Source organism: Tauraco erythrolophus, chromosome 3, assembly GCF_009769465.1.
Source record: "Tauraco erythrolophus isolate bTauEry1 chromosome 3, bTauEry1.pri, whole genome shotgun sequence".
In the NCBI taxonomy this organism is placed as follows: domain Eukaryota; kingdom Metazoa; phylum Chordata; class Aves; order Musophagiformes; family Musophagidae; genus Tauraco; species Tauraco erythrolophus.
Genome location: NC_141467.1, coordinates 57094207 through 57115276, shown reverse-complemented (window position 1 = coordinate 57115276; position 21070 = coordinate 57094207). Strand labels below are relative to the sequence as shown.

Here is a 21070-nt window from a genome sequence, read left to right as displayed (position 1 = left end):
CCTAGATTTCTCACATGGTCTCTCTAGCTGCTTTAATTTACTACAGATTAGGATCTGGCATACCAAGTGTTAAATGAGAAATCAGCATATCCACCTCTAGTCTAAACTAAAAGTGATGCAGATAATTATGTGTCACCATGAGGTGGTATGCCCTGCTGAAAAAACGATGGTGTCATTTATTTGGACAACACTCCTTTCTTCTTACATTAGCAAGCTTTTGTAACAAACAAATGTAAGTGAATTGTATTATTTGTTTGAAATAGTCCCCCATATTGATATCCTACAAATTCAGAGCAGAGGAAAAGGTTTGCCGATTCTGATAACAAGGGTTATTGTCTGTCTGTCAGAGAAAAGTGATTACTCTGGATGCCTGGAGGGTCTCTTGCCTCCAAGAACGGTATTTAAAAAATGTCTCAGAGGATGGAGAAATCCCTGGGTTTTTGTCTTGGCTGATCCCTCTCTGGCTGAGGAGAGTGCTGCTTCAGGTACATGGGCTGACTTAAGCAAGATGGTAATTGTTTAGCTACAGCCTCTATATTCAACACGCTAAGCAATTTTCAAAGCGCTATCAGGGCTGCAGCCTGCAAGGAGTTATTGGTATGTGGTGTCCTGGTGACCTTCAGTCATGTCTGCTTCCTCATCCCTCAGCCCCAAAATCCTCAAAGGTCTGTGAATGGTTTGCATTATGTTTTCAAAAGGCTTTGAAACATATTTTAGTTGTCAAAAGCCTTTGACTTAAAGAGAGTGAATGATGATTACAATTGTTTTCATATGCAGGAAAAACACATTTGAGGTACTGAGTATGATCTTCGATCAAATATTTTCATAAGAGTAAGACAGGCCATGGAAATCTAGTTTCTTGGGAAAACACACAAGAACTTTAAAATTGTCTTTTACATTGTAGCCAGAGAAGATCCGAGCCAGTTCCCACTGAAAACAGTTGGCATTTACTCTTTCACCCAGCTAAGAGTAAGATTAAACTCCCCATGTGTTATTTGTCAGCAGAAGCCATCAGAATTGTCCTGTTTTACATAATCTTAAACTATGAGGAATCACAACTGTTTTGTGTACTCATTCTTCCCTTCAGACCTCTTGTAATAGGATACATTTTCATAACTCCCATTTTTCAGTGAATTGTGGAATTTAGGCAAAAGTATTCTATGTCACTTCAGCATGCAATTTTAAAAAGTGAGGTAGAAATTCAACATCATAAATTAGTGCTGCTTTCTGGTTAGATTTCTTTGTGCCCTTAATGTAGAGCACTCCAGTGTTTTTTCACAATTAAACCTCAAGATGAGTTTTGCAGGACAAACAATGGTTATTGAGGAACTGCCCGATGCTGCACAGCTAATGCAGCCAGGGAACTGAGCAGTGCACTGCATTTCCCTGGGTAGCAGCATCCCCGGGCTGAAGGGACCAGTGGATGCTTATGCTTTGCATACTGACATATGCTCAAACATTTCTTCTTCCTTGCCTTTCCCTACTTGCACTGGAAAATTTCGGCTGTATGTCCTCTTACTTTGGAAGACTAGTAAACCATTGCACCTCTCCCGAGTGGTTGTGCATAGTTGGAGCGTTGTGCGAAGGTGTCCGTCTTCTCCATAGGGATCCTACAGGATCCAAAGTACATAAGCTCCACAAACCAAAAGTCTGTGTGCCAGCACTCAGAAACCAGTTGTTGATGCTAACAATTTAGCTGGCTGCTGCTTTGTGAACCACCTGCCAATTCAGGAAGATCATTAGGAAAGCTGTGGAAAGACACCTCCATCCATTTCTTAGTTTCATTGACACAAAAGCAATCAGTAGCCAACCTAATTATCTCTTGGCTATTGAGGGTAAAATGCTCTGGCTCCGTTAGCTGGTTTCCCTACAGGAGAAATGGGAAGACTTGGAGACCAGTTCTCTGGGATCTGTCAGTCCTCTCTGATATGTCCATAGAAATTTGCTTTTTCATTTGTAGACACAGAGGAGTGGATGAAGTTGCAGTTGAGAGGAGTAACCATTGCTCTTCTGATAGACCTCACAGGACAGTTGTTTGCAATCATTATTCTGTTTCAAGGACTCTTGTTCCAAACATGTGCAAGGCTATTACAATGCTTAATGAGTTCCCTCTCTGGAGAATAGGATATTTGCTTGTGAATTGTTGTCAGGACCTAAGTAGTACTTTAAGAATGCATTTCCTTTTCAATTTAGTAACCCATCAAATGTTCTTGTCACGTTTACAAATGTTCTCCTAGTGTAAAAATAAATATACACCTCAGTCAGCATGTGTATATAAACAAATACAGTCTGGTTTTGTGTGCCTGCTAAAACAGAAAAAAAGTTGCAAAAGCTAGCTAAAACTCACTGCTATTTCTGGACCTTCCTCCACATTCATATAATGACTATGTCCAATTAGCTCTCCTATCTCGTAGTCCAACTGATGCGTGTATTTTGTATGCTGTGACTCATTTGATTTGGTTATTATTGGCAAATGTATTTTTCTATTACCCTATAAAATTCATCCCTATTCTGATCCCATCTTACAGACTTAGCTATCTGCTTGCCCAACAGTTTGGTGTCTCTGGCTCAGGGACCTCTCTGTACCTGCTGTTGCAGTGTTTCCCTCCTCAGCCTGTCCTTCCACATAGCTAATTACAGAACCATAATTAGCTCCTTACACAACTGTATGGGGCAAGCCTTCGTGCAACTGCTCAATATGAGCAAGCAGAATGCAACAGCTTGTACAGTGACCCTTCCTTTATTGTGGGCAGGAAAAAAGCACAGCAGGAAAAGGCTTGAGCTTACAGCACCAAGGTCTTTTTCCCTTGCTTTTAAACCCTTTAGGCCAAACCAGCTCAGATGGAAAGCTTCACTCCATCACCAAGCAATCTGTGGATTGACAGAGCCTCTGTCAGCCTGTATGTGGGCTGGAGAGAAGCCTTTGGGTGTGTTGTTCTTGGTTCTTGTAGATGTTAAAGTAGAGTTGCTCTTTGAGAAGAGTGGATTTCCATGACTCTATTTTTTAAGGCTAATGCAGTTCCTGCTACAGAACTGAAAATATCCAAGGTGGAGTAGCCCAGTGGATGTAAACAAAATTTCCTTGTCAGCTCCTAGCCAACCACAAAGGCTCCAGCTGGCCCTGCTCCATCACACCTGAACCAAGCTTGGAGGGATGCCCAGCCTGAGGGCAGGAGGCAGGCTGCTCTGTTGGGAGCAAAATCTCTTGCTGTTGCCAGAAGTTGTTGATGTCCCTGCATGCTGCCTGAGCCTATCCCGACAGAGTGGGATCACCCTGTCTCCCCACGTGTTTCTGTCCAGTGAGTCACCGGCATCTCCTGATGGCTGTCAGCACTCTCTGAAGCCAGGATGAGCTTGTTGGAGCCTTGCTCTCCACAGCCACTTTTTTTCCTGAAGTCCATTTTCCCTAAGAGGTTTCTGCTGCCATTGCTGGGTTTCCTGGAGGTGATTTGGGGCTGTTTTGCATTGTTGCCCAGTTTTCTAGGCAGAAATTTCAGCCATTTCCCTTTGTGTGTGTAAAAAGAGAGAGTGTTTCAGACTCGATGGCAGACTGGCCATGCAGGACATGTCCTCGTGTCATGGTATGATAAAGCAGCTGTTGTGTCTCCATTTCTCTACACAGATCTGCAGCCTACCTCCACCACAGCCACAACTCAGCACTGCATCCCAGGCACCACAAACGTCCAGTCCCCTTCCAGCTCAGGTGAGTCCTCCTACCAAATTCGAATACGTTCACACCACAAGCAAATCTTGATCTCTGACGGGCTTCTCTTTCAGCCTCCTCTCCCACAGGTGGGCCTGCAGACCATGAGCCATGGTCCAGCCAGTAGCTGCCGAACTCCCACCACACCGCTCACCTCTCCCTGCTGCTCCCTTCCAGAGGCCCAGGAAGGCTGCACTCTCCCAGCCATTCCCTGCTTTAGCCAGTCCTCTTACCCATGTGCAAAACAGCTTTCTCAGTCCCTCTGCCTCCTGGTCCTTCAGGTGGTGCAGCCCTGCTGAAGATGGTGGGGTAGCCAGGAGAAGCTCTCAGAGCTGGTGCTGCTAAGCCCCAGCGATCAGCATGACTGTGCTGCTCTGGGGTAGGGAGAGAAGGACGGAGCACTCTTGTCCGCTTTTTCATGTGACGGTAGGGAGGGTGCCTCATTTCCACACCCTCAAATTTGGTGAAGTGGTAACCTTATGTAAAGTCTTAGCATTTGCATGATCAGTAGAGGCTTCGTGGCAATAAACTAGGAAAAAAAACAAGACCAGCTGAGAATATCCAATACATAGCTAATTCTTAAAGTGTTGACTGGGTTACCTGCAGCATGGCTGGCCACGGTGTAGGGGTTGAATGGGATTTTGCTGTGATTGTGCTCTCCAGCTCTTCTTCATACCTCTACTCTTGCACAATCTTCTGTGTTCTCAGTGCTACCCTGATGACATCAAATCGGAGAGAGAGAGGAAAGACAAAACAGCTTGTCTCTAACGAAGCTGAAGCCTGAGGTGTAAAGAGACACAGAACAAGAGTGATAGAGTTAGGAACCTGGGAAAGTGTGTTTAGTCCCATTTAAAATAGGGAAATTGTGGGGTTGGGAGAAGTTAAATGGTTTGACCTGTGTTGTGGCAAAGGTTGGAATGGGAAATGTTTTCCGAATTCTATGTTAAGATCATCCCCACATTCCTCTTCCCCCTTCCTCATCCTTTTCAAATTATGGGATACCTGGCATATGTAAGTATTAGTCAGCTCCCACCATAGGAATGGAGAGGGAATGTCTGTGGATATATTGGGCTGTATCCTGCTTTTCTACCTTTGCACAAAGTTCAGGAGACAGCCATTAAGGCAAGAAAGGGTTATGCCACATAATTAATCTCCTATGGTGGACGGGAGACATGACTGGAGAACCTCACATAATCATTTCATCACAAACCAGTGTTTGCTGATTGTTGAAAATTCATGACATTCAGTGGCTATAGGTATTTCTGTGTTTCCACATCTCTTTCCTCAGGCAAGAGAGCAGGGGTTTTGTTTGTTTTTTTTTTTTTTCATCTAAACTAACTGAAGGTATGTTTTCCAGAGGGAAAGGTGTAGAAGGGAGAAAGAAGCTTAAAAAGTCCAATTCATTAGTCTCTGTTTTCCTGATCTGAGATCTCCTGGCACTTGAAACAATAGTTTTAGGCACATCTGCTCTCTGTTTGAAGGCAGAAGGAAAGAAATAGTGACAGATGCATAATATCACAATAAAACATTCTTGCAATAATAAATACATCTGACTTGGAAAAAGTAACATACTTCGATAGTTGTTTCTATTCAGTTTTATTGGAGTGTATGAGAATCTAGTACATACTTCTAAAGGCACTCGTGGGGAAAAGGGCAGAGAAGAATAGGTGCAATAGAAGAGATACACAAGAGAGATTTCAAAGCACGGACAAATGGATTTTTCTATAAATAAGTGCCACTGCTTTTTACATCTTCACTGATGTAAAAGGTTGCTTAAATATTAATGAAAATGTAGAAGCATAGATACTTAAGTGCATAGAGCTTTTTAAAATGATTTTTATTACTCTAAATTATTATCTGCAATAGTGATAACTATTTTGAGAGTCATTGACACATTTATTATTCTTTCAGTAGTTGTTAATTATAAGATAGGTAGCTACCAATGACAGCATGCAATTCTTAAGGGATTTTTGCTCAGATATTTGTGTCTAAGCAGTCAGTAACAGCATATCTACATCTGACCCATATTTTTGAATTTTGTATAAATCATGTTGCTAATAAGTAGTGAATGAGGCAATAACTTGTTCCGTTTGAGCCTTGCAGTTTACAGAAAAGCCATTTGTCCTGCAGGATATTTAATGGCAGGTATTCCTAGCAGCTAATTTGATAAATGATCATCTAACACATGAAGAGTGGGTTTTCAGGGTTCTCATATTCAGCTTGATGTGGTTCCAACTAGAACAAGTGCACCTCACAGGGGAAATTAGATCTATGTAACTGGACTGAAGTGGTAAATCAAAAATATTCCTATGTTAAAGTGTCAATCAGGTGGCCTTGGCAAGAGGCAGAGGAACAATACTTCAGTCTTCCAAAAGAATATAAAAGAAAGGATCTGTCCCAGTGATTTGTTTAACTCACTACTGAAGAGAACATTGTGCTGTTATAAAAACATAGGAGGTGACAATTGTGAGTTATAGTAGTATGCACTAAGGGAAATAAATAAATAAAAATAAGTATCATGTCTTCATCTCTGGGATATATGCTTAATCTTTGGTTGCACACACAGTCATTGTGTAACCTGATAATATTTACAATCGAGATTTTTAATTGTCTTGAAGTACTTCAGGATAAGAAGCAGTATGCTAAAATGTGCAGTATCATCTTGGAGGAACCTGAAACTGCAAAATTCACTGCAAAAATACTCGGATTTCCCTTTGAATAAAGATACACTTCCTTGTTCCTGTGAAGACTGACAGCTTAATAAATAATGTTAAGTACACTAAGGAAATAGTTCTAATTAAAATAAGGATAGTTATTAAAGGAAATGATGGTGAAGCTGTTCAGCTTTCTCCAGATTTAGTCATCTGTAGTGGTGGCTTCTGGAGATAGAGGTACATGAAGTGTCTACCTTAACCAGCTGTTTTAAGCCTTCAGAATAGCTGTGATTTATTTGTCTGGCTAAAGAAATGTGGTGGATATTTTTGAGTAAGATTTAGATTCTCATGTTTCAATAGCTGATTTGCATAAAATTGCACAGGAAAAATCTACACTATAAGAATTAGATACATTTATTCCTTGTTTTCTGAATGACCAGGTATGACTGATGAAGCCACAGATAAGTTATAGCATTTTTAGCGTATAGCAGCCTAGACAGCCTTTAGGAATAAGTAATACTGCCAGTGAGTGTCTGTCATAGCTATTAAAAGCTGAGACCGGTAGAATACATCGTGGGAGTAGTCTCGAAGTCAGGTATTCTCCCAGATATAAAGATTGGGCTGTCACAGACAAGCTTTGGAGGTGAGGTGTAGAGGTCACATAACATAATTAAAAGAAGAGCTAAATCCTTATCCCCACGTCAAGCATGGCTTCTTCTCTTTCTTTTCTGCACTTGGCAAGCACATGCAGCTTCCCTTCCTGAAAAGGTGCGGGTGTACTGGGTGTACTCACTGTCCTGAAACTATAGCCGTGAGCACTTTTCGGGGAGGTGGGGGGGGGGGGGGGGGGGAGTGTCTTTCTTTTTAGCTCGGGGTGCTTTTCTTTTAGGGGAAGGAGGACAGCACTGTGACTTGTTAAGTACAAGACAGGAGCTGGGGAGTGAATTAAAATCCTGTTTTCCTAGTATATAGAAATTAAAAAAAAAAATCCAATAGTTTGAAGTAGCTTAGGGTGAGTTAAAATCCAAGATTTATTTGCTTTGTATACAAGAACTCTGTATACAACAGAAGTCTCTCAGACTAAGAGGAGTTCTGGGTCCTGATGGTTTCTTCTGTATGCAGACAGCAGATTTGCACTTGCACACAACTTAATATTTTGAGTACCTTCAGGGATTCAAAGATATATATTCTGAAGAGTTAAAAAACTTCCTCATGATAGTTAATCTGGACATCTAGAAACACAGGGCCAGATCTTCAGTTTGTGTAATTAGTGTGACTCTATAGACTTGTGAGGAGTTACGCTGATTTATGCATGCTGGACATCAGGGCTTCTCCTAGCTTTCCTTTCAGAGCGGTGCTTTTACTTTGTGTCATCAGTTTTTGAAAGGAAAACCTCAGACATGTAAGCAAGCACATTTCTATTTATTTTCTACTTGTAAATGAAATAAACTTAATATCCTATTTGATCACTTAAAAATCTGGATTATCAATGAGAAAAGCCCTTCACTTTCATTTCAGAAAAAGATGCTGTGCCGCAGAAGCTCTGTTCTGCCGTATATTGTGTGGTTTTGGCTGTGACATGAATGAGAGTCAAGGAAAGAACATAAAAGTTAAAGTAGGTTCATATGGAGCACAATGCCCTCAATATGTCGGTGGTAGCTTTTCACTACCGCCTCAATAAATATAGAAGTCTTTAATGGCTTCCTGCAACCATTCTGTCCAACTGGCTTTATGATTTGTATACCCTTCTTATCTGTGCTGGGTTAAGATTTTACTCAGAAACATCCTCTGAGCTTCTTCACACTGTGATCGTTTCCCTGCAGCGCGTGGTCACACTGAAACAAATTCACTGAGCTAATTGTCCTTTTATTTATCCTTTGTACACTGGAAGTCACTTAAAAGTCAGTTCATTTATGCCAGTGTAAAACTGGATAATACAGTTGTAAGGCTAAGTGCTGTTCGTGCTAGTTGTGTTGTAGGAAATAGGATCTAATAGGACCATTTCTGTTTGAGTAGTTCCTTTTCGTAGTCCCAGCTCTAGGGAGTTCATTCACTCAAGGGGAGATTTTCGCTAACTTCAGTGAGTGCGGGGACATGGCAGTCTCCGCATTCTTTGTGGTCTCAGCTGTATCTCTGCATAAACCTAAAAGGAAGAAACATAAGCAAGGTTTATGACCAGATCTTCAGCTTCTGGAAATCAGTACCTTTCTTTCCGTTAGTGGTTAAGATAGTGAGTCTGGTTTTGAATCTTGTGATTCTGGTGGGATTATTTAGGAGAACCTCTAGAGTATGAATTGGTGTGTTCTATATTCTACAGTTTAATGTGCTAAATTTTAAAATTATTTCAGTCTTTTTAGGAAGCAAGGTCCATCCAGTGAGGCAATTCTGAGAAGTCCTTGGCATTGACATACATTGTCCAGATGAAATTGAATAGCGACTTTTTTCTTACAGGAAAGCAAAATACATTGCTTTGGATAACTTGATCACAATTTCCAGGAGAGTATTAAGATTAAGATCAGGCTAGTCTGATCTTTTATCTGCCAGAAGTAAGGATTTGCTACACTGTCATAATGAATGAGCAGTATTTTTCCAGATTTGCACATAATAAACTACTTGAGAGGTTTTCTTGCCATCTGTATCCTTCTATGTTTAAAAAAGTTCTCAGTCCAATTCTGCCTGTCCAAATCTACACTTATTTATTGTGTTAAGTGGAAAATGCAAACATCTCATCAAAGCACTGTACATCTCAGCTGATTAATAATTATGGTCAAATGACCAGGGAAATTCCACACAAAGTTGAACTTCCTGATGGCAGATAAATTTGCCGATTGCAATAACCTGCGGACTGCCCTCAGCAGTGCTGTCTTCTGCTCACAGCATACATGGTCTTGAGAACATTCTCTGATGGAAAGTGCTAAGCATATCTGTATAAGCTGCCGATGCAACATGGTTGCTGCAGGTTCTCTTGTCAGTGTTCAGGCCTTACAAGATCCTTGCAATATATTGCCAGCTGTATGCAGCCCCCACAGATGACAGTGTACTCCTCGCTGCAGCAGCCAGATTGTCACCAGACTAATCTCACTCATGACTAGCTATTTATATGAGTGATCACATGGCGTCAGGGCTTGTCAAGTGAATGACCGTTTATCTATGTCTGCAAGGAATTCACGATCTGGCTCCATGCTGATTGAAGCATAAAACGTGAAAATAGATATCTAGAGAACATAAGTTTCATATTCTGTGATAAAAACTGCAAGGGTACAGATTGCCATGAAGGCTACGATGGCAGCTGGAGCTGGGGGAGGCACAGGCGATGAACCTTCTGCCTTCTCACCGGTGCCAGATCCCAGGGAAGCGTTGGGGTGCAAGTGGCTTACACTGTTGAGATACCCCCCCGAGGGTAATTTTCTGCTGGCAGTGGACTTGCCCCACATGTTAAGGTAAGTAGAAATTAAAGAGTGTCTGTCATATATAAATATGAATCGCTGTGGTTCCTGTCAAGGCAACTGGTAACTGAACAGTTATTGCTTGTTTCTCCTACTTCTCACTGGCACTCAGCTGAGAGCAGATTTTGCTACTTTGCATTTGTAGCTGCAAACCTGTGAAACGCCTCTCGCCGTGGATCTGAAGCTTCTTTTCTTTTCCCTTGTCATCTGCAGGTCCAACAGATCTCAGTATGAAGAGGCAGTTAGCAACCAGCTCTGGATCCTCCAGTAGTTCAAGCTCTAGACCTCAGCTGAGTCCAACTGAAATAAACGCAGTGAGGCAGCTTGTGGCAGGGTATCGAGAATCAGCCGCATTTTTATTGCGTTCTGCAGACGAACTGGAAAACCTTATTTTGCAGCAGAACTGAGTCATGTGACCTTCACACTGGCCTGGTCTTATCTCAGAGTTTCCACTAATGACATTTTGATTTCCCAGAGCACACACTTCGGTTACTGCACAGTCTTTTAGGAGAGTTAATTACCATAATGCCACACTGTTCTTGATCCATAAAGTGATGTGTTAAGGTGCTTCAAGTGAACTTCGACCTCTGGTATTTCCGAGATACTTTACTGTGTCCAGCCTATTGCTTTTGTTTTAGTGTGTCAGCATAAATATCGAAAAAGTGGCTAGAAATTAACTCGTTCTAACAAGTGGAGGAAACAGAAGATGCTGTGATGGTTTAAAAAAAAAAAAATGGTTCAAGATCCAAGTGCAATATTAGTGGAATGTGATACTGACTCATTGGACTTAAAGCTGCAGTATATGGCAAAACGTTGCCAAATGTCCTGTTGCTACAGGGCACAATTGCAATTAAAAGGATCTTGTATTTTAAAAAAATGTAATTTTTATAAAAAAACAAAACAAAACAAAAGATTTTGTTTTCATTCAAGATTTTTCATTTTTACTTTGGTAAACTTTTTCACTGGTCCTGAAAATGTTTTGAGGAGCTATTGTAAGTCCCCCCTTCCTCTCTTGAACCCCTGACTGTGCCCTTCTTCCTAAATTCGTATTCTTTCTACAACAAGTAACTCTTGATGCTGGATAATTCTTCCCCCGTGTACTGTAAATTGTCATCTATGGAATACCTTCCAAAGGAAGCATGCATTTCCTGCATTCATACCATTCTCAACTCCATTCTGTAATATATTGCAGCTTTATTAGCAATTAATAGAGTTGAGGGTTTTTTAAAAAAGACATATCATTGAGAAAAAAAAAAAAAAGATAAATTGATTTCTTACAGCGAGCTCATCTAACTCCATGATCACTGCTGCTGTCCTATACAAGTCCCTCTAGTTGTGATTGGATGTAGATGATGAATGTTAAGAGGTTGCAAGTGACAATCTGAAAATTTGCACTCTTGTGTGTATTTATATATTTTTCCTTAATTTAAACTAAATTCTTACCTAGGAAGGTCATTGACACTTCTGGTATGATTTGTATAATTCCCAGGCCTGGCTAAAACCTGTACAAAACTGTAAATGGATGCAGCTGCAACTATAATAAAACTCTTCTCTCCCCTTCCCCACTCTTCCCAACCCCTCTATTTCTTATTTTATAATATTGATTACACATTAATGGTGTTTTCTTTGTGCACTACGGCAGGCTTATTTTTAAGTATATAGAAAAAAGTACTTTAGTTTATGCTTACTGTACTATCTGTTCTGTTGTTTAGCTTTTGTTGAATAACAAGTTTCTTGTGCATTCCTAAATTTGCCTTATTTCATGTACAAAATTTTATGTAATTCCGTTTTTGACAATGAGTTTAAGGCATCAGTGATATTTTATATCTACTTGTTACATATAGTTTTCCAAGTAATGACTGTGATTGTGACCAAGTAATGTGCACTTTTTCTTGTAACTGTGGACATTGCTATGCTTTTTTTTCTCTAGTGTTTCTAGAATTACTGTTGCTTACAGTTATGTAAAAGAAAAAGAACTTTTGTGATACTGTTGGTGAATATTAATGTGAAAAAGCCTATGAAATATGAATATTTTGGAGGTACATAGATACATGAACATCTCTAAGTTGTGGACTGATGTTCACATATTTAAACGAGAATTCAAAACCTGAGGGCTGGAATCATTTCCTCTGTTTTGTTTGGGTAAATAAACAGATTTCTGTGTTTAAATACATGATTGTGAAACATTATAACATTTAAATTGATATAGCGTTTAAAGCTATAAATATTATTGTCTTTAAACAGGAAAAAGGGCCTTCCAGTCCAATTCATGCGGACACTCAAACTTCATTTCTCAAAATTATTGAGTAAATCCAGTAGGCTGATCTAGCTGGAGCTTTGTATTAATGAAGAATTTCCTCAATAAGAGCAGAAGCAGGTGGTCCATAAATTATGAGATCTGAGTCACTAGTATTTTATAATTTTAAGTTGGCTGGAGGCAGCACCAGTTTGCCACTCTACACTTATTCTTAAAAATCTATTGGATGCCTTTTTAAAGGCATTTATTGGATATGAGAATATTGCTGCAAATTCTTACTAGTTGCTACCAGTCACTTGAAGATGCATTTACTTCTAACATCTTCTCACCATGCTGTGAAAGCCTACTGCGTGTCTCTGCCATAGATGTGTGGTTGCCTCAGTTTTTGTCTCACCAGGCATTCAAAGCCTGTTAGGAACCAAGCGTCTTTTTCTTCTCTTTCACTTTCGAATATCTGCAGCTTCTTCTGTCACTTGCATGCCAGGAGGGGATGAAGAAGGTGCCTTGTGCCAGGTCACCATCTTGGCCTCATCCAAAGAAAAGCTCTGGCATACATCTTCCACAGAGAAGAGTGACAACAATGCCTAGCTTTCGAAGGCCATATGCCTCAAACTGCCAACTAAGCAGCAACTAGCGGTTTGTCTAAGAGGCTGTTTGCCAGCCAGGAATGCTTCTCAGCTGGGCAGCCTCACTGCTTTTCAAGTTGTCTTGCTAAATCCAGAGAAGGTCAAGAGGCTAGAGGATGAGCAGGTAAGAGATTTAGTTCAGTATTCTATCCTCTGACTCCTCTTTCCTCTCCCCCAATTACTCCTTCTCTTGAGAGAGAAGTAGGAAAGTTGGGGTCACCATATGACCTTCAAGGTCTATGGCTAGTCTCCCCTATTTCCTGCTCCACTCCCAGTCTACTTTGATAATTCTCCAAGTATGTCTTCTACAGAACACACGTCCTCTTCTGGTTGCCTTCTCTGAAACATTTAAGACCTTCTTCAATTATCGGAGCAATTGATGTCCTTCTCTAAAGGCTCATACAGATACTTAGCTTTCAGTCCTCCAGTGGTTTATCTGTGCCAAATTCCAACAGACTGATGGAGTTTTTACTCTATAGCTGTTTTCACCTCTAAGTACTGGGTTTATTCATCTCTTCTTTGGAACAATCATAGATTCATCTGTAGTTTTAACTTCCTCTTCTTCTAAGAGGGTACTGAGATTCAGACCCATCCTGTGAAGGAGAGACCATGAATCTCAATCCACATTTGCATGTGCAGATCTGGATCAAAACATCACAATTAAATTTTACCTCTTTGATCCAGTATAAGTCTCAGAGCCACCGACTCTGCATGCTTTGAATCTTCTAAAGAATAAAGGCACAGGTGGGAAAAATCTTGCTCCAGCTATAGGCCGAGTTAAGTATCCAGAAATAACTGCAGAGTTATTTCTTTCTTCCATCCACATCTTCTGTAATCAATGCCTGATCACCTCAGCCTAAATATTGCTGTTAGGATAAGGCCAGTCCCTTCTAGCATGGGCATGTTCCCTGAGTTTGCCTGCTTAAGACTGCCTTCAGAAAAGCGTTATCCTTATATCCAGTACCTTTATTATACCAGTTCTTCAGGTTGATGACTGTCTCACTACAGAACCTACTCAGTGCAGACTGACAGGTGCTGATCTTCCTTGAGACAGCCACATGTCTTCCCTGGAGTTTCCTTGGGACTGGTCCTGTAAGAACTTCTGTCATCAGGGGGTTGCTGAAAAGGGAGGGGTGGTGGGAGAATGTCCAATGATGTCCCTGAAGTCCCATCCAGAGTTGGCCATGCTCTCCATGGGTTGAGTCTCTTTAGGCTTACATCCGCACTGGGAAGACAAGTCATTTATCCATTCTTCTCTCTTTTCTTTCTGATTTCCAGAGTGGTTTTCATTGATAGGCCAAGCAACTGTGGGTAGCAGCACTAGATGCAGCCTTAGGTTGTGAGAGTGGACAATCCAACCAGCTTAGCAACTAACCAGATTTGTTTAGTGCCTTCGATGTCAGCTGGGAATCCAGAGTCAGAATACATGAAAAGAGACTGAGGTCAAATGTTTTCTTCCAGATTTGCACCTTGCTGCCTGTCATGGAAGGAGAACACCACCATGTCTGCCATGGTGAATATCAAAAACTACAGAAAACCAGTGCGTAGGTAAGCGAGTATTTGGCAGTTCATAAGCTGCCCATCCCTTATGGAGAATTAATTTTCTGAATGAGGAAAAGCGGGTGAACATGTACATGACCATAGCTATAAAACAAACTGGAAAACAGAGTTATACTGAAGGGATCGGATATTCTTGCTGTAATGACCCGAGTCCCTGCTAACTGCAGTTTAAGTAAGTTTTGTTGGTAAAACTCCTTTGAAAGAAGGAACAATTTCATTTCTGTCAAGTTCCTAGCACTGTGCTAAAAACTTCCCATAAATCTGTTAAAACTCATCTGCATTTGGCTTTGAGCGGTTTGTGAGGCATTCATAAGGAAGATGTGTTTTTCTTCTATATAAAGAAAAGCTGATCTCAGTAGATTCTGGAGTCAGGATCTAGCTTTGACTTCAATCATTATTGAAAAACAGTTACCAGCACATGAAAATGAATCGTGAAATAATGGCAGAAATCAAGCAATGCCACGCAAATGGTTACTGGAGTAAGTATGTAAGAATATAAAATGGCTGTACTGGGTAAGACCAGTTGTTCACAGCCTTGTATTCTGTCTTTGATGATAAATAAACCAGACAAAGATGTAGCAGATGTAGCAGACCAGAAGTATAAAGCAAGCCTATAGCAGCGATCTCTAAGTGCACATCCATGGCCCACAACGGTTTGAGGCTGCAGTGGGTTGTCCCTGGCTGGCAGGTGAGCTCCCACCCTGTCACTCGCTCACTACTCTCACTACCCACAGCAGCACAGGGAGAGAATCGGAAGGGCAAAAGCGAGGAAAAAAAGTGTGTCAGGTTTAATAAGTGAAGACCGAAAAAAGAAAAAGTGGTGCGAAGGCAATCGCTCACCACCTCCCACCATCAGACTGATGCCCAGCCAGTCCCTTGGCAATGGCTACTTTGGACATGCAGCTCACCCCAATTCCCCTTGCATTTTATTGCCAAGAATGATGTCACATGGTATGGCATATCCTAAAAAAGTACCGAGCATGAAAGGCAAATGAGTTGCTTGAGGCCACGCAATCTGTAAATGCCCGAGCCAGGTCTGCTGACTCCTTTCCGATGTCCTGTCCTAGAAAAACGCACTCCAGATGTGTCAAGTGCAATACGTTAACTCCAAAAATCAAATTCTCTTTTTCTGCTTAGCTGTCCTTAGGATTGGATCAAATGTTGAGAAAGAGCGTGCAGAAATGTTTTTTTATTCTAACCCAAATAACCTGCTTAAATCTCTTTTTTACCACTAACAAAAGGAGCATAAAGGAGCTGGAAAGGCTGTAAAATTAATAAAATTATGAATAGAAACTTCATGTTGTGCCACCTAATTCAATTAATTTCATCGAGTGTAGAGAAAGATATTTTATGCAAAGTTTTTTGTTCCCTTTTCTAATAATGTCTCGAAACACAACGGAAAAGAGTTCTAATTATTGTGACTAGATATCTGAAATTTGTTTTGTAAGTACATCTTTGCTGTGGTAAGCCAACTATAAAATTATGGTGTAAGGAGAGTTGGGAGAAGGATCCAGTCTACCAATTGCACATCAGTCAGATTGTCCTCGTTTTGCCTGAGTCTTGGCAACTGTTGACTCAGCAGGGGTGTGGATCACAGCAGCTAATTAGAAAGAAACAGTGTTGCTGAATTTTCAAGGTTTTCTAGAAAATAATTTTAATTTAAGTTTTTCCTAATGCTCCCCTGGAAACTTAAATCAGATGATTTTTCCTTTTTCCCTGCAAGGCTGCTGTTTTGTTATTGGGGCTGCTAATCAGGTCTCGGTGCTGGTTGGGTTTTCACTCTCAGTCACAACACAGTGAAGCACTCATAGCAGGAAAAGCACTAGGAAAAAGGGAAAAATAGAAAGGATAAGTATTATTAATTTTCCAACATGTCTCTTTTTAACCGTTCAAATTAATTTTGTTTGTGGTTGTAAACTCAGATTGCTTCAGCACCACAAGCTTGACCTATTTATTTCCCCTCATATTCTGTAGAAGGGAGGGAAGGATTTGCTATGTGGAGGAACAGCTTCTAGCTGAGAAAAGCTTAGTGCCCTAGCCAGCAGGCAGCCTTATCGGCGTTCATTTGCTGCCCCTGATATTTGAAAATTACAAGCTACAAGGCATGCTTAACTTGCAGATCTGTTCTCTAATAATTAGAGGCACAAGCTAATTTTTTTAAATGTCTTTGCCAATCTTATTTTTTTCTTTTCAATGCAAACGTTAAACTATAAAGAAAAACAAAAGATAAAATTATAAATTTAATATAAATCTTTCATATCCAGCATATAGTTGAGGTCCACATTGGGGAAAAAGATAATAGTCTCACAGCTAAAGTACAAAATCATATGATTGCTTCTTTTTTAAAAATTATTATTAATAGTGTTTGTTTACAGTATATGGAGTCCAGATTTCTTCTGCTATGTAGGGAAATGTCTACAGCAGAAATCCACCTTCTTCTTTGGACTAGGGTGTCAAAGAAGGCAGTTCACCTTGTCTATTCTTCCTTCCAAGTCCTTTGTCACTGTTACCTTACAAACATTGCTTATGAGGGGCTTGAAATCACGCTCAATTAAAAAACTACCATATGATTATTGACTAAAGTTTAGTGGTTTAAACACCAAAGCATTTGGATCCTGGTAGAATCATAGAATCAAAGAATGGTTTGGGTTGGAAGGGACCTTCAAAGATCACCTAGTCCAACACCTCTCCCATGGGCAGGAACACCTTCCACTAGATCAGGTTGCTCAAAGTCCCATCCAACCTGACCTTGAACACTTCTAGGGATGAGGCATCCACTGTTTCTCTGGGTAACCTGTTCCAGTGCCTCATCAACTGCATTATAAAAAGTTTCTTCCTTACATCCTATCTAAATTAACCCTCTTTCAGTTTAAATTCATTGACCCTTGTCCTGCTACTACAGGCCTTGGTAAAAAGTTTATTTCTGTCTTTCTCATATACTGAAAGGCTGCATTAAAGTCTCCCCAGAGCCTTCTCTACACCAGGCTGAACAGCCCCAACTCTCTCAGCCTGTCTTCATAGCAGAGATGCTCCATTCCCCAGATCATCTTCGTGGCCCTCCTGTGGACCTGCTCTGACAGCTCCATGGCCTTCTTGTGGGGGGGACCCCAGAGATGAATGCAGTATTCCAGGTGGAGTCTCATGAGAGCAGAGTAGAGGGACAGACTCACCTCCTTCGACCTGCTGGCCACACTTCTTTTGATGCAGCCTAGGAGACGGTTGGCTTTCTGGGCTGCCAGTGCACATTGCTGGCTCACATCCGATTTTTCATCCACCAGCATCCCCAAGTCCTTCTCCACTCTCAATCCATTCATCCCCCGGGCTGTGCTGATATTGGTGATTGCCTTGACCCAGATTCAGGACCTTGCACTTGACCTTGTTGAACTTCATGAGGTTCACATTAGTCCACTCCTCAAGCCTGTCAAGGTCCCTCAGGATGGCTTCTCAGAGGTATCAGTGTCTTGACCTGTTACTACAGTATACATAAGAATAGGCTGTTATGACTACTGTATGATGCTATAGAAAAGCCCTCATTCCCTATGACCTTTTGGCTGGTCATTGTATTCCCAGTATTTTTGGGCTGATATGTTTGTGAAAAATCTCTGTGAAATGCTCTAGCTCAGGTATTGGGGGCAGTTTGGGGATGTTGCAGTAGTAGTTCAGAAAACCTTCTAGTGGCAGTTTCTTGTCTCACTGTCACTGGGACTTCAGACTGATATTTTAGAACTTGAAAGATAATTCCATTGTTAAGAAATTGACAGAGAAATGTGGTTATTAGATGTCAGTCTGTACATCATGCTAGATGGTACCTTTTTATGATGTAAAGAAGTGAAAATTAATCATCTTTGCTTAAAAAGGGCCATCTGCCCAGCCTAGTCACTACAAAAGGCCACTTTCTTCTTTTCTTCTGTAGGGGAGAACGGGAATACTCACCGAGATACCAATTTTTTATTAGCCTTCTATTGCTCCCCACCAATAAGAGAATGTCATTGTTATGGTAATACAGTGTGAATGACACAATGCAATGAAAGAAATCAGTAGGCATTAGGTGCCCTGATGAGCACCAGGCCCTGAAAGGACTCTGCAGATCTAGATCTGTTTGTCTTATTACTTGAGTCTAGACTCAACTCAACACATTTTGAGTGTGCACAGTTTACCTTATTTGTCAACATTTTGTTCACTAAATTTATATTAGTGAACTATTAGAAAAACTTACTTACAGCTCCAACATTGCAGATCCTGTCCCAGGATGTGAGTAACAGCTAATGGGGCCACTCTTGAATGGGAAAAGAGATGGCATTTGTTGAACAGAGAGCAGCGCTCATGCTAGGAGCTCAGAAAATCTTTATAAAAATGCGAAGCATTCACCTAAGCCATTGCTTTACCCAGTTTGGGCTTTGGCAAACCTCACAAACAGGATGCCCTTACAACAAGGTGGAATTTCAGTCATAACTGCAACTAAAACAGTAAGGAAGATGTTCAGTTAAAAGCACCACATCATTTACGTGGATGAAGTACAGCGTTCATTACATGTCTCTCATTGTAACAGTTCTTCCAGTGATCACAGCTGAGCTGGGATGCCCGTACCAAATATTCCAACTAGATGTTGCTTTCTAGAAAGCTGACAGCCCTAAGATGAAGGTAAGAAGCTCTTTCATTACTGACTGATTCTCCTCCAAATCAAAAAAGGGTAAGAATTTGGTTTGAGAGCCAGAGACCAGATGCTCATCCAGTGAAACCTGCTAGCTAATTTGCTAACATTCACTTGTAAAATTTCGTTCCGAAGTAATAGCCTCTGTGTGAACACTGATAAATGGTAAACCACACTGAAGTGGTCATTATTCATGACAAGGAGGCACACTGTGGTAGCTTCTCCTTGTGAATATTTCACTTTCAGTTTGTGTGAGAATACTCCTTTGAAACTGAGGTCGAAGTAGAGACAAGTGAAAAACTGTCCCAGTCTGGCACCAAAAAAACAGACCTGTATTTTTGCAAGCTGCTGAGCAGCAGCGGTCTTGAAAATCAGTCCCTGGAAAGGTCCCCAGAAGAAGGTAGCTGCTTTTCTCTCTGTTTGAGAAACACTTGGGTAATTAGGAATAGGAGTTAAGGTAAGTATTGACAAGACTGGCTTCTGTGTCACTGCCTTCTTTTCTCCCAAAGTTTGTTTAAAGTAAGTGTATTTATGGTAGGAATTCAGCAGAGCAAGCTTCTCCCCAAAGTATTTTGAGATCCCAAAATAATGTAGTCATCTTGTCTCATTTCCTTCAAGAATGACAACATGACATGGTGGAGGTGTGCTGTGTAAAACTGCACTTGTCAAACCGAAGTTCTATTGACAATTAAGCAGTTTTGGTTCTGTTCTGCAGATGGCAGTGCTTCTTGCAGTGTTGTGTCGCATCCGACACTGAAGTTTAAGACTTGGGTGATGAGACCCTCCAAGTCAGAGGTGCAGAAGGGTTTCTGTGTGCGTACTTGGTGAGTCTGAGCTAAAGAGCTCCTCAAGTCTTGCCTGATGAGAGGTCACTCATGGGCTCCTCGTGGTTAACCCTGTGCACTTCCATGGTGCTTTCTTAACCTTGTTACATATTTGTTCTTACACTCTCGTTTGGCTTCTTTACTGAAGTTTTAGGATTGGAGTTTTCACTGAAAGGAAATTCATATTCTTAAATATTTTTTACTTCGATCTGTCCTGAGGAATCCATTTGATAAGACTCCAGTTATTTTCTCGTATTAACCCTTTAAGAATCTAGAAATTCAATTGTAAACACAAATGCCTTAAAACCACAGGAGCGGCTTCATAATATGGGTTGCAAAAATCATTAGAAGTACCTACAGTGGGTTTACATGATCCCTGGAGCTTAGACCAAGAACTTTACTGAGAACATAAAGCAAGGGTAGACAAAGGAGGGTTTATAAATTTCTAATAAGATATTACATGACAGTTTTTCTTCCCTCACTGAGCAGTAACAGGCCCTTTCATGTAAATTGGTGGGGTTGGTTTTTTGCAACCACAGTCTTTAAAGAACTAAGATAGATACAAATAACAGGAAAAACCCAAACTCAAAACATTTTAATGGGTGCATTCATTGGGAGCAGGCAACATATTCAGGAGAAGTCACCAGGCCAGCAATCAGATCAAACTTAAACCCACCTACTTTATTCCTCTTAAGTTGCAACATATCTGTACAGGTAAAGGCTTGAAAACTAAACACTCCATCTGGCATTCTTACCCTCAGCTTGCATGGATGTCCATGAGAGCTGAGAGTGCCTGCTGCTCTTCGGGCTTGCTGTGGGGAAGGTGAAAGAAAACACATCTCATAGTGTAATTTGCAGCATCTCATCTCCATGAATACAGGTTTGCCATTGGTAAAAGATTTACCTCACTCTGTGGTCATTTACCCCACTCTGGAATGTGGATATTAATACGACATTATTTCACCATTATTTAAAGTATTTTTATGTTTCATCATCCTCCTAGCAGGAGGGAAGAGCAGCGAAAAAGTGTGACATGCAGTTATAGTCATACTTTGCTATGATGTTCTAACATTTGTAACTGCAACTTCATTGGGGCATAATGACGTTACTGAACGGGGACAATCCTAGTAAACCCAGCCACCTGCCATATTATCATTATTTTTAATTAATACCAGATAGCTTTTATTTTTTTTCCCCCCAGAGGAGGATGACATCAGGATAATCACAAAAATGGACCTGGCTATGAGTGTACTTTGATGTATGACAAAACCATCTAAGAGGACTGCTCTTAGGTGTAGCAAAAGTGTGTGGCATTTGTTTTGAATCTCTTTCTTCAGAAGAGAGGTTAT

The 21070-nt window shown here is 40.8% G+C and overlaps 1 protein-coding gene across 4 annotated transcripts in view; it reads left to right on the top strand.

The window, feature by feature from the left end:
* The window catches only part of NOL4 (nucleolar protein 4), a 195672-nt gene extending 185462 nt beyond the window's left edge, over positions 1-10210 (top strand). For 3 of the 4 annotated variants that reach the window (XM_086609262.1, XM_086609261.1, XM_086609260.1), the window contains one exon: positions 10017-10210. In XM_086609262.1, the coding sequence (XP_086465388.1) occupies positions 10017-10210 (194 nt within the window). Of the gene's footprint in view, positions 1-3622; positions 3704-10016 lie in introns of all 4 variants that reach the window. The other variant, XM_086609258.1, reaches the window with a different exon arrangement.
* Positions 10211-21070: the final 10860 nt, after the last annotated feature.